Source organism: Notothenia rossii, assembly GCF_949606895.1.
Source record: "Notothenia rossii genome assembly, chromosome: 5".
Classification (NCBI taxonomy): Eukaryota; Metazoa; Chordata; class Actinopteri; order Perciformes; family Nototheniidae; genus Notothenia; species Notothenia rossii.
In genome coordinates this window covers 20861468-20874501 of record NC_136903.1, presented here as the reverse complement: position 1 = coordinate 20874501, position 13034 = coordinate 20861468, and the positions used below count along the sequence as shown (strand labels likewise).

General features: G+C 43.0%; 1 protein-coding gene across 3 annotated transcripts in view; it reads right to left on the bottom strand.

Moving 5' to 3' along the window:
* Positions 1 to 13034, bottom strand: part of itpr2 (inositol 1,4,5-trisphosphate receptor, type 2) — a 59922-nt gene that overhangs the window by 21248 nt on the left and 25640 nt on the right. For all 3 annotated transcript variants that reach the window (XM_079681477.1, XM_079681476.1, XM_079681478.1), the window contains 8 exons: positions 12906 to 13034; positions 12354 to 12474; positions 12028 to 12209; positions 11304 to 11446; positions 10546 to 10654; positions 1512 to 1632; positions 752 to 939; positions 475 to 655 (listed from right to left, as the gene is read on the bottom strand). In XM_079681477.1, the coding sequence (XP_079537603.1) occupies positions 475 to 655; positions 752 to 939; positions 1512 to 1632; positions 10546 to 10654; positions 11304 to 11446; positions 12028 to 12209; positions 12354 to 12474; positions 12906 to 13034 (1174 nt within the window). The remainder of the gene's footprint in view (positions 1 to 474; positions 656 to 751; positions 940 to 1511; positions 1633 to 10545; positions 10655 to 11303; positions 11447 to 12027; positions 12210 to 12353; positions 12475 to 12905) is intronic.

Here is a 13034-nt window from a genome sequence, read left to right as displayed (position 1 = left end):
TGACATGTGACTGCAGAAACAACAGTCGCACAGAGGTCAGCAGGGCTACAAAGATCATTCTGGATTTATCCTTTTCCATTGTATACTGTAAACTCCAAGTCAACCTGAACTCGAGGACCACACATACTGTAGATAAGAGCAGTTTGGTTTTTAAGATTATATTTTAGTCTATTTTGTGGCTTTTCGCTCCTTCGAAGCCCATTACAATGTAAAAGTTTGGCTGTGCCTAAGGCATGGCCCCACTGATTCAGTATGTCACTGGTAAATGCTCATCCCTAGGTACATCTGACATCATTATCCATGTTCAATCTATATAAAGATTGCTTTCTGATTAGTTTTTTCCACAGCTCCATGTTGAAGACAGCAAATAAGACAAATGTGTTCTAAACACACTCGAGGATGTGGTTAACCCCAAAGAGCAGTGGTGTGTTGGTTATAATTCAAAGATTAAAATGCATCCATACTCGACTGTACCTTTCTTCGACCTGACGCTGCTGACGTCACTGTCATCATCCCTTTTCCTGCAGTTGACCTCGAACATATTGACGGACACGGTGGCGCGGATCTCTTGCTGGGCCAAACGCATGCGGTCGTAGAAAACTTTGAAGAACCTCTCAGACTTCTTCTGCTTGAACAGCTGGTTATAGAAGGAGTTCTGGTGGGAGGCAGAGTATTAGTCAACATAAATCTGAAGGTTATAGAAGATCAATATGGACGGAAATAAAAGGATTTGAGTGTCTGTGTCGCCCACTTGTGTCTGTGTGTTTCCGCCCTGGAGAAGGGCAATGCCCAGAAGGATGCTCTCCTCAAACACCCGGTCGTTCTTTGTGTTGACGATGAGGTCAATCACCAGCTCTGATGCTCCAACGTTGTCCAGGAGACACTGGATCTCCACCACACTGCTGCCCGGCTTGTCAGAGTCCAGCATCGGAGAACATGCTGCAGAGAATATTAAAAACGTAACATAAAAGTGCTCCAAACAGACATAACCACGCAGTTATAACGACCAGTGTTTTCATTGTTCTATATTGTTAGAACAAAAATGCCATAGAAGATGTACAGATAATGAATAGCTTCTTAAATTCCAGCTTCCTAACTCACTAATAAAACATTCACAATTGCACGTGTCTATTCACTACGAATGACACCTTTTTTTGTAGGTTGTTGTTTAGGATATTTATTTAATTACTTGAATAACTAAAATAATGTCTGTTAAATGCTTCATTGTACATATTGATATTTTCATTTAATTATTTTCGGTCGGGTTAATAGATGTATGTACACTACACAGTGTCTTTGGCTGGAAAAACGAAAATGCCCATACATACATTTGTAAAAAATGCTTTAAATAACTATGTATATTGATGTGGTGCTTTATATATTGGTTAACCTGATTCAAAGTCAAAGAGCCGTCATGTTAGCTGCTGTTGTTTTCCCTGCAGTGAGTAGTTATTGCAGTGTCTATAGAGTTGTTTTTTTTCTTTGGGGGGGGGGGGGGGGGGTCTCAGTACCTCCAGATGACGGCTTGACAAAGCCGCCAGATGAGCTGTTTCCACTCCCAAGCTCTAACTTCGAGAGAAGCTTTTGATTTCCAAAGTAGCGTGTGAGCAGGATCTTTCTCAAATCGTTTCCCTGCGGAGACAGAAAATCATGATGTTAAATCCATGTCACCTGCCGTCAAACTAGAAATATCATATTTGTCACTTTTTGAAAAAGCAGCATTTTGTCAGCCGAAATAACTTCATTTCAGTGTTGTAAACATAACACTGAAACAATATTGCATCCAAGAGAACATGTGTTGCATTTCGTTCGTTTATATCAACATAGGGCTTTGCAGATTTCATATACCACATAATAGGAATTGTCACAGTCTTCCCATAATGCATTTCTTTCTTGTCGGGAGCAATGGCTCACAGAAACAAAGACATTTGAGACTCTCATTCAGGTTCATGACAGTGACAGTGTTGTAGATCAACTAGATTCTAACTGAGCATCTATGAAATATTACCTGATGGCAGCAACAATGTTGTCTTTTTTCTTAAACGTGAGACAATAGTGTAAAGGTTTATAATCAACCTAAACTACAACTTTTTTGCAAACCACATATACAAATTCATAAAAAGCAACTTTGACAATATTGATGTCTTGAGTGAGTGCACAAAATGTTGTCAAATACAAATAGAAAAAAACACACACACACACATCATACATACACACGATTCTGGTTTGAATTTGTATGTATGATGATGTTTTTGTTAAACCAATACCAGTTTTTGTAGCTACACATTTAATAAAAAGTTTTATTTTGTACTTACACTAACATCTCTGAGCATCTCATATGACATTTGACGAAGATGAGCAGGAACAAGATTAAAGGATTCATAGAGATAAGCTCCCCTCGCTGGTTGTGTAATCAAAGTGTGATTGACAGGTGGATGCTTGCATTGTGCTCCTCACCACCTATTTTAATTGGCAACCGGAGGAGGCCATCATGGGGTCTATGGATGGGTTATAAAGAATGTATGGACCAAGAGTGGTCAGCAACAGTTTCTATGGTAACCTTAGAACGCAAAATGTCCTTGTTATGATGACACACCACCAGCATCGTTATTGATCAACAGACAGGAAGGACGGATGAATAGGTGGATAAACAGATCTATTGGAGGGTGGAGCTAAAGAGTGAATAGACTGCAAGGAGCTACCTGTGGTTTCCACGGAAACACGTTAGAAGGACAATCTGCCTTCCCCTGAGTCACAGGTGGTGGACAAAATAACAGAAACACCGGAAAATATTTCAGCTTTGCAGTAAATACAGTTTTGGTGAAGCTTAAACTCTGGAAGTACTGAGGTGTTGATACAAGCGGTTAATTATCTTTAAATGTATTTATCCATTAAAAACATTAATCTTTATTTTCTGTCTCCAGCTCATCAAATGTGATTATTTGTTGCTTTTAATTTAATTGTTTTGTTGATTAAATCTCTTTAGTAATCTGAAGATAGGCTTCTGTTTTAATACATTGTATACACTTATTTACCTTTACCCACTTAGTCATTATATCCATATTGCTTACAGTATAAATATTTATAAAAAATGTCATTGTGGAAATATCTTGTGAAAGCACCAAAAGGCAACGGTTCATTATTGTCAAAATATCCACATCGAGTTGTTGTTAAATACCGTAATATTAGATTTTCCATGCGTCACTCGGCCCTACACTAAAGGATTAATTGAATAATCAGGGAATTTGTGTTTGAGTCAGTCAAAGATGACAATCCTTTGTTCCGCTCAGATAATAGTGTTGCTGTGCTTGGCATACAGTACACGATCATAAGATTCTCCTTATTACATTACACAATCCTGCAGTGTTTGCGACCAAACATTCAGGCAGCGATTATCTGGCCTCTTGTGTAAGTTCTCTTTTTGTGATGTTCACCCCCTCTATTAAAGCTGACAAATATTGCTAATTGGTATTCAGCTATATCTGACTCATCTGTGTAGCTGCTTTTGCGAGCATTGTTTAAAGCTGTTGCTGGTGCATTGCAAACAGCAGTTATGAGGCAAAGGAAAAAAAGCCTCTGCTTAACACTGAAACTGAACCATCCAAAGGGAAAAACTGGTCACTACTGAATACTTCCAGCAACCCTACGAACTGCATGATGAGACAAATGAGGCACCTCAAAGCCTCGCCGCTAAGGACACCCGGGTAAAGTCCATCTGAAGAGGCTCAAACTAAGTGCAGTGAGGAGTGAAGATGGAGGCGCACGTGCAGCTGATGCTCCCTGTGTCAGTAAACACTCCATCTCATCTGTAGTCAGCAGAGACACTTGTCTGCCTGCACTGTCTGGCTGAGCCGTCTCACAAACACAGACACACTTCTTGAACTGAAGGTGAGTATCCGTTGAGGTAGCCTCTCTCCTTTCCACACAGTAATGCACAGACACAAGATCAGTGCAACCACAAACTCAGCACTACACTTTTTAAGCAGTGCTTCCCAATGAACCCTCTTGGACTGATTGCAGATTAAAATCCCATTTGACTTAACATGTTCCTCTTTTCTTACAGAAGAAGTGATTGTTTTGCGCCACTCTCAAACACCAGTGAAATAAATGCTCCGTGGGGGGGGGAAGTTAAAAGGGTCGGGGTGACAGGTTTTTACTCTTGTTCGCCTCCCTTCTGGGCGATGCAGTCTGCTGGCTCGGGCTGCAGAGAGAGAGGGGAGCAGAGGAGAGCAGAGGGGAGGCAGAATGGCGATGGAGAAGAGTCAGCCCAGCCTGACTCATCTGCTTGCTGCTGCATTGACGAGGAAAAAAACTCCAGTCAGGTGATGTAAGAGCCACGAGAAAGAAAGAGAGATAGAAATAGAGGTAGAAGAACTGACAGAAATAAGGAGGAGTGAGAGGAAGTGGGGGCGAGGGGGAGGAAGAGAGGAACAAACAAAACCCAGCGAGGAGCAGACAGTCGTGGCATTTTAAAATGTGCACCGGCACGCCACACTGCGGCTCTGGGGTCCACGCTACGGATGAGCTGCAGATCCCCACCTCCGGCATCCTCGCACCCCCTCTCCTCCCCTCCCTCCCTGGCCCACTCGCAGCTCAGCTGTCTGCAGATCTCTCTGACTTTGCATCCAGGAAAAAGAGACAAAGCCTGCACTGTGCTTTGCTCCTCTAGGTGATCTGAAAGCTCTCACAGGCAGAGGTGGTCAGAACGAAGTCTGAACCAGGACAGACACTACCGGGGGGCTGCATGAGCTGCTCGGGTCAGACAAGGTTGAATAAAGCAAAGACTCAGTACACAGGAGAGGTGAATGTTACCCAAACAATCAGGGGGGTTACTTTCTCCAACAACAGAAACCTGAGAGAACGCTGGGTCTTTTGTCAACAGTGGGAAACTCTGTTCAAGTACGCTGTGAAAAAGTAGAAGCAGAGGTCCCCAAAGGCCATGTGAGGGTCGAGTAATATCCAACAACTTCACCATCAGGAAGCAACATTTAGTCCCAGCAGAAACTGCACTTTGTTCAGTGCAGAGTTTCCAACTGAAACTCTGCCATCTATTGTTGTTGTAGTTAGCACATGATACTAAAACTGAAATCTGATCACGCACAGTATAAAGGCATGCCTTGCAAGTTATCCAACAAAGGCTTCAGACGTCTCTAAGGACTCAGTGAGCTCCTCCACAGCCGGGAGCTGCAGGGAAATTGAAAAGCTTAAAGTGGGAGCTGTCTGTAATATAATACATATCTACATCAATGTGGTTCTGCAAGGCTTTCTCACCAAGGGAGTTGTTTTATGAACAGGACAAAATCAGGAAACTAAGACACATACTGTCACATTATCCTGCTGTTTTAGTTCAGATCCTTTGGGGACACGGAGTGAGAGAGTAAAGAGAGAGATGTGGGAGACAGAGACAGGGCTGGAGCTGCCATTCAGGACAGTGACGTCAGGTCAACTCTATTTTTCTGTGATTTTAAAGGGGGTCTTTCAACTTTGCAGGAGACTTTTTGGCTCCAACAGAAAGGTCTCCCACAGTCAAACTTCAGTCATTTCAGATTGATCTTACCAAGATTCAACATTTCCACCAGAATTTGACTCTTAAAGTATAAATAGAACTATCAAACAGAACTCACAAATTTCCCAATTTCCCAATTGGAACGGCTCGTTTTAAATCCATTTTACGGAAATATGATTACATGTTCGCTTGTGGTGGCTTTGACGCATCACGTGCCGCCATTTATGATGTTTTCAAGCTGCAATTCCACAGCACATAAAACATTTTCATCAAACAAACAAGCAGATCAGGAAAAACAAATTAAGCCCACATGTGAGAGCAATTTGTGAGAGTGGTTCAGGGAAAAACAGACCAGCAGCGCAAACAAGCGTTCATCTGTGTCAGCCGGCAGGTTCACTATGGAAGTGTTACATGTGATTCACTAACATTGTTAGGCACTGGTTGTGTTAGGAAGACTGTGATGTTCCAGAGAGGCTAGCTGGTAAGGTGCAGCATGTATTCAAGGTGGACAAAATAAGAGAAACACCTTCCTATGAAATAGCTCTGCTGTGTCTGATACATTTCATCCATGCTGGTGGCGTTGCTTTGTCGTCTGATGGTGCGTCCTCCACTGTGGCTAGGACCGAAATATAATTTCTGACCTTGGTGATCCTATGACCTTTTCATCAAGCTCAATGGCAGTGAATAGTCCACATAAGTGACTCATCTACAGATTTACAGCTTTAATAGAAGTGTGATTACCTTTTCATAAATGCGTTACCACAGCAACATAAAGGAACATACAGAGGGACACAAAGGAAGAAAATTGGCTTAGAAAATGATGTAATGTAGAAAGAAGAACAATAGTCACAAGTAGACACTAATCAAAAACCTATTGTTTTATTCTAAGGTGTTTCTATTATTTTGTCCATAAGCAATCAGTCCAAACACACACTGCAATTCACCCTGTCGCCTGTCATGTGCCTCCCTGTGCACAAATGACTTAACTTGCCTGCAATCAGATTCAAATAACGTGCTATGAACTGTGTCGAAACACTGTTCACAATGACAACTAATCTCATTCATATCAAATGCATGAGGCCCTGAAGTCAAGTCCTTTTGCAATTTCACAGGATGGCTCTTTCCTCCGAGGCGTAGTACTTAACGGGTCCGGAAAGCACCGTGCTCCTGCTCTGAGGGCATTTCCATGCAGGGTACACCGGCTTCCTGTGCCCAGTCACAGCCAGACCAGACAGACAAACAACATGTGCTAATCCTTCATCGCCATGGAAACCAAAAAATAACACTCAGCTAACAGACACCTGACTGATGGACCAAGTGAAGTAAGGGCCAGAGGAGAGAAGAAAGAAGTAGGAAGGAGAAACGGAAGGATCTTCTTAGCTTAACTAGGATGGTAAAAGCAAACATGACTTTTCAAAATAGAGAACAAAGACTGTCCACATTTAGGTCCAGCATTTCCTGACTCCAACTTGCTGATGATGCTGTTTGTGAGCCATAGGTGAGGGCATGCAATCCAACCAAAGGTCACACCCTGACTCTGCTGCATGTGGATGGACCTAAGCCATGTATACAGACAGGGAAAACCACAGGGGGACGGCCGGCATGGCAATGCACGCCTTGGAGTGTGTGTGTGTGTGTGTGTGTGTGTGTGTGTGTGTGTGTGTGTGTGTGTGTGTGTGTGTGTGTGTGTGTGTGTGTGTGTGTGTGTGTGTGTGTGTGTGTGTGTGTGTGTGTGTGTGTGTGTGTGTCTACATGCGTCTGTGTGATGCGCTTAGTATCAAGAGGGTGGTAATCTGTAAATCTGCTTTGTCTTGGGCAGGTGGTGTGAAACTTGGCAAGAAAGAAAGAGACGCACAGGAATATAAAAGGAAAGAGACAGACAGACAGACAGAATGTGAATGACAGGGATGAGTGTGAAAGAGAGGGAGCAAAGAGTGTGAAAGTGGTTTATATTACATAACTAGATTTTTTTAATCCCTCAGAGAACAACACACGCTAACATGCACATACACTTGGCAGCACATTACATCCTTCATGGATGCATGTGTTCACGGAAAGAACATCTACAATATGGACACGTTTTTAAATAAATCTTGTCAAAACGTGTGCCTTTGTAAAAAAAGGATACTTCTTTTGTAGTTTTCAATATATTTTCAATAATAACTTTTTCTATCCATGTATCCAACACCTGATATAACTTATTTCAGCGGGCCACAGACCTTCCTTGTTGTCAATAAACTATTCAAAATAGTCTGCTGAAAATATGACAACATGTTGTCCAAAGCATATATATCAGATCTAATTGCTCTAGTGTCAAGTTTTTTCCACATTTTACAATCATATTATATTGTAAGCGCTTTAGTAACTAGAGCTCAGTGGTGGCAAATTAATCCACATGACAATTTATTGTGTTGAATCCGACATCATATACAATCATGGTGCCCATGATACCCCACATCAAATGTGTATAAATCCTCAGCAGAAAATAGTCCCCAACAAATGCATTATTGACTTCTGATAGTGTAACTATTTAAAACACTACTGTGCCCAAGTGATTACGATTTTGTTTTGTCAATCTATACATTTGTGACCCTCTTTTAAAGATGTATGTCTTCAGTAGCAACACATGTGCTTGCTGTTGAGTATCTACGACAGGGTAGGGTTGTATTATTGACTCGGTTTTCATGGGATTTGAAAAACTGAAAATTATAGAATATCAACTTATTCTTAAATGACAAATGGCAAGTCTAAAATAGTACAGTATGTCATGCATATTTTCTCCATGGAAAAATGTAAAAGTATGGCATTATTGCTACAAGTCGGCTGGGGTGTCAGTGTCTCAGTCCATAGGGACCCCCACACTGCTCCCCAATGCGCTTTCTGCCCACTGCTCATTATACTAGTATGAGATAAAGGAAGAGTTAAGTTTACATTTAAATTTTTCGGTGCTGTACACGTGTGTGACGATTTGAAGTTGAAAATTGAATCTTCCATTTCCATTGTTTACCCAAAAAACTGTCACCCAAACATCTTTAGGGCAAGCAGGGACACACTCATTTACGAGGCTGCCCTTAAATCTGGCAGCCAATAAGAGCAGTGCAGCAGTGAAGGCTGCAGACCTTCCCTCTGCTGCCCGCTCAGCTCTCCTGGCATGACCCATGCAAACAGAGAGCAGAGCCTGGGCGGACTACAGGGGAGAGGAAGAGAACAAATAACTTGGGCGGGCAGACAAAATGCGAAAGACTGAGACAAAGCATGGAGGGGGCAGAGGAGGGAGAGAAAGGCAGCGAGCGGACAGAAGAGTGAGAGTGAGTAGGGAGGGAGGGAGGGAGGGAGGGAGGCAGAACGTGATGTTGCACGTGACGCTGGCTCAGGCACTGCAGGCTGTTACGTAAGCGCACCCCCTGCCCTGTCTCCTCATGGACCGAGCAGACTCTGCTTTTCTCCAATCCCTCACCCTGCAGCCGCTGCCCACTTTTTTTTTTTCCTTCCACTCACATGGCTCCTCACATGGCTGCCTGCCTCCCTCCCTCCCTCCCTCTTTCAATCAGTCTCCCTCCATCTCTTTCTCTCACTCTCCTCCACCCACTCATTGCACCCCAGGGGAGCCACCAACCTCTGCTGCCGAGGCTGTCACTCTGTCTCTCTCTCCTTCTGTTTTTGTCTGTCTGCCTCTCCCTCTCTCATTATTTCCATCAATCGTTCTCCCTCTCTCCTCCCTCCCTCTCCTTTGCTCCTGTGCAGTGAGGCTGCAGCTCCACGCTCAGGGCTACAGGGATATGACAAAGAGAGGCCACAAATACATGCTTGAGCACACTCACACACACCTACACAAACTGACATTTCACATATCGTTACCGCACTGTCTGGCTGCTCGAATGCTCCGAGCCGCTCTTATAAAAGTGACTGTTTTTCCACTTTAAATTCCTCAGATCTTGTTCCACACAACTGTTGAATCATTTACATTGGCTGGCTGACACAGGAAGCAAACACAAATAGTGAAAACAAAACTCTGACTCTTCCATCAGCTGTAAGTGAAACCTGCTGGCATGTACTATACTGACAAAGGTTGTCTTGACAGTATTAATAATGCACTTAAACAGAAACATGGGTGAAGGCATATGCATTGTATTTATGTAGTTGCTTTTGTGCTGCAACAACAAGCCTTAAGCAGGACAGCAGTGTCAGGCCAAAATAATCATGTCTGCATGAAATTCCACATGGTCAGAGGACAGCAACACATGCTTTCCCCAAGTTCACTTCAGGACAATGTTCAATAAACTGAGCTCTGAGAAATCCAAAACAACTGAGTTGTTGTCTTCTTACTAAGAATTATTCTTCATGCACACGGTGAAGTCTCAAACCAGGCAGCACGTAGTGTTGTGTGAATTGCACAGCGTCACCTCCTCTCACCACGCAGCTGGAACAAACGCTCCTGAACCTTCAACAAGGTGATTACAGACCTGACTTTTTTGTGCTTTGGCCCTCACCCCCTCCACCCTCAACCATCTTGGTTCGGCAAACAAATAAACACACACACAGCCTCCTCCATGAGTCCCTGGCTCTGAGGGGTGCAGCAGGAGATGTGCTCCTGCACCCCCCCCTCGCTGCAGTATTGATTTGTTTGTTCAGTGCTTGCCCCCCTCCTCCTCGTCCTTTTCCTTCCTCCCTCCTATTCTCCCTCTCAGTGTGAGTGTGTCCTCAAGTGCCTCCCTGTCTTATGTAACAGAGAAAGGCCCACAGCATACTGATGAAGGGGAGTCTGGGCTCTGGGCCGACAGACCTGGGAGAAAACAAGGACTACACCGCACTGCTGATGGGAGAACAGCTCTCCTGGCACTCAAAGACAGGGCTAGATTCACAGAAAACATTGAGATAAGATGGCCTATTCACCCTTTTCTTTATGTAGCCGTGAGATTGTAAGAGATTCATATAATTTCTTGAAGACTCCTAAATATTGACTGTTAAAAAGGGTTTCAATAATAATTTAATCACATAAATAACACCATGTTTCTGTGACATATTGCCCATGCACTCACAGCATCCTGGAAGCATTCCTTCTTGTCCAGCATCTCTCTGAGTGTTTGCAGGATCTTGATACACAGCTTCTCCTCTTTGTCCATGAGCTTCTTGGTGTGTTTGATCAGTCTGTCAGGGGGACAAGAGAAGTGCTGCATCATTCACAGTCGTTTCCTGCTAATGCACTCATTGGCTCTTGAGTAAAAACAAAGCAACACTTTATTGATCACCACTACAGGTGAAATCTGCTTCTCTGCTCTCCAGGGGGGTCTGACAGTAGCAGCAGATTAATAGCACCCCCGCAGGTTTGATGATGTATTAAACTATTTTTCAGTGAATTTCTTTGGTAAAAATCTAATCTGTTGGTTCACTGACTACATATACATTACATTTGTTTTCTTTAGCATTTGCTATTGCTTATTTTAAAAGCTAAATGTTTGTCTTTTTACTTTTGAATAATATTTTGAGCTATTGTTCTTGACTTAAAAAAGATTCCTCCAAAGCCTCGTCAACTAATCTAATTATAGTAAGTGGTAGTTTAAAGTATAGCTTTAAGTAAATGCTCATTTTACATCCTGGCACTATTTTGAAATGCCAATCTTAAACTTAGCACGACACAATATCAGATAAAAAACGATAATAGCAATTTGCAACTTTTGTCAAAAATTCTAACCCAATCCTAAATCTCTACATAAACCATGCCGCTAGTGGCCTCCAGTCCCTCAGAAATGAAAACTGTACTTTTTGGTCCATATCGAGGTTATGGACATTGACTCACTTGGACATGAACGCTCCGCTCTCACAGCGTAACCGAGCAGCCTCTGGAAACAGCAGCTCCGGGCTGTGAAGGACGTCCACCAGCACGGAGAACTCTGCCTGGACCTTCGGACTGAACTGCTCCTCCAGAAGGGACACGACCCCCTGTACATCACAGACAGACACAAATTAAGGCTCAATCTGATGCTGTCCTGAATAGATGGATACGGCTGAAGACCATTCAGAAAGCCCTCAAAAACATCCTGTGAATGTAAACTTGTAGCAATGCTAGCAGCCATGCTAGAGGAATGGAAATGCCTAACACTTTGGTACAGACTCAAGTATCTCAAGAAACTGTATGCCATGAAATCTTGTGCAGATATTCTTGGTCCCTAAAGGATGTTGCCTCGTACCTCTGGTGATCCTATAACCTTTTCTATAGAAGCATTATGAGGTTGACCATTTAGTTTAAGTGAAATGTTGTCAACTATTATTCGATCGGTTGCTTTAAACAGCCAGGGTGTCTTATGCATAGTCCTTTAAACCCTGCTTCACATCTTTAGGTGACCTCATGAAATTGTTTAGGTAAAGTGGTTGAAGAATGAACATTATACTTACTTAACGAGTGTCATTGCAAGCACATTAGCAAGCTGACATTTGTATAAGGCTTCAAGCTCTGCTGTGGCTTTGTGTCGTCTCTGGGCAGCTAGCAAGTATAGGATCATAGTAATGTAAAAAATGTTCACCTGCAGCTTCTCAATGATGTTCTTGTAGTCGGGGACCCCCAGGGGCTCCTTGCGGGGTCGGGTGCGGGCAGACGTCCTCCAGTCCTTGGCTGCTCGTTGCACCATGTTGCTGTGGACCTTGAGAGACAAAGTGTTGACCTCACCGTCCAGGTCCACTGGGATGGCTATGGCCCGGGCCTTAGCTGAGAAACAACACGGAGGGTCAGATGTCGGGGAAATGTAGTGTCAGCGAGATCTTACTATTACATTAAATCGATACTTCTTAAATGTATTTCTATATCTGTCTCCATCATTTTGAGGTATTCAAGCAGATTAGCAGCACCCACCAACATCAGCCAGTGTTTTGATACAGCTCTCGATATTAGCCTTCTGAGCGGAGTTGATCCAGGTGCAGATGTAGATCCTGAAAGAAGACTGGAGCAGCTTGATGAAGACAGACTGGTTTGTCTGTGAAGAGAGAGAGAGCAGGGATAATATTCTTTCAAAGTGTAGAGAAATGCAGAGATCCTGAAAAAAAACGTTTGACCTCTGTCATTGCCAACAAAGGGTATATAACAAAGTATTGAGATGAACTTTTGTTATTGACCAAATACTTATTTTCCACCATAATTTGCAAATAAATTCTTTAAAAATCAGACAATGTGATTTTCTGGATTGTTTTTTCTCATTTTGTCTCTCAAAGTTGAGTTATACCTAGGATGAACATTACAGGCCTCTCTCATCTTTTTAAGTTGGAGAACTTGCACAATTGGTGGCTGACTAAATACTTTTTTGCCCAACTGTATTTTACCGTAAAGGAGCTCAAAGTTGGCAGAGGATTTAGCCGTGGTTTGAGTAAGCGTCCCTAAGGCTTAGTGGACTCATTGTGAAAACATTACCTGCAGGTTGGAGTGGTTGACAGAGAAAGGTGAGCTGAAGAAACCCTTGATGATGCCCATCACCGTCTCCGTCACATACTTCTCAAGGGCCAGGTCGGCATGGTTACGGTCTGTGGTAGTGTTGCACAC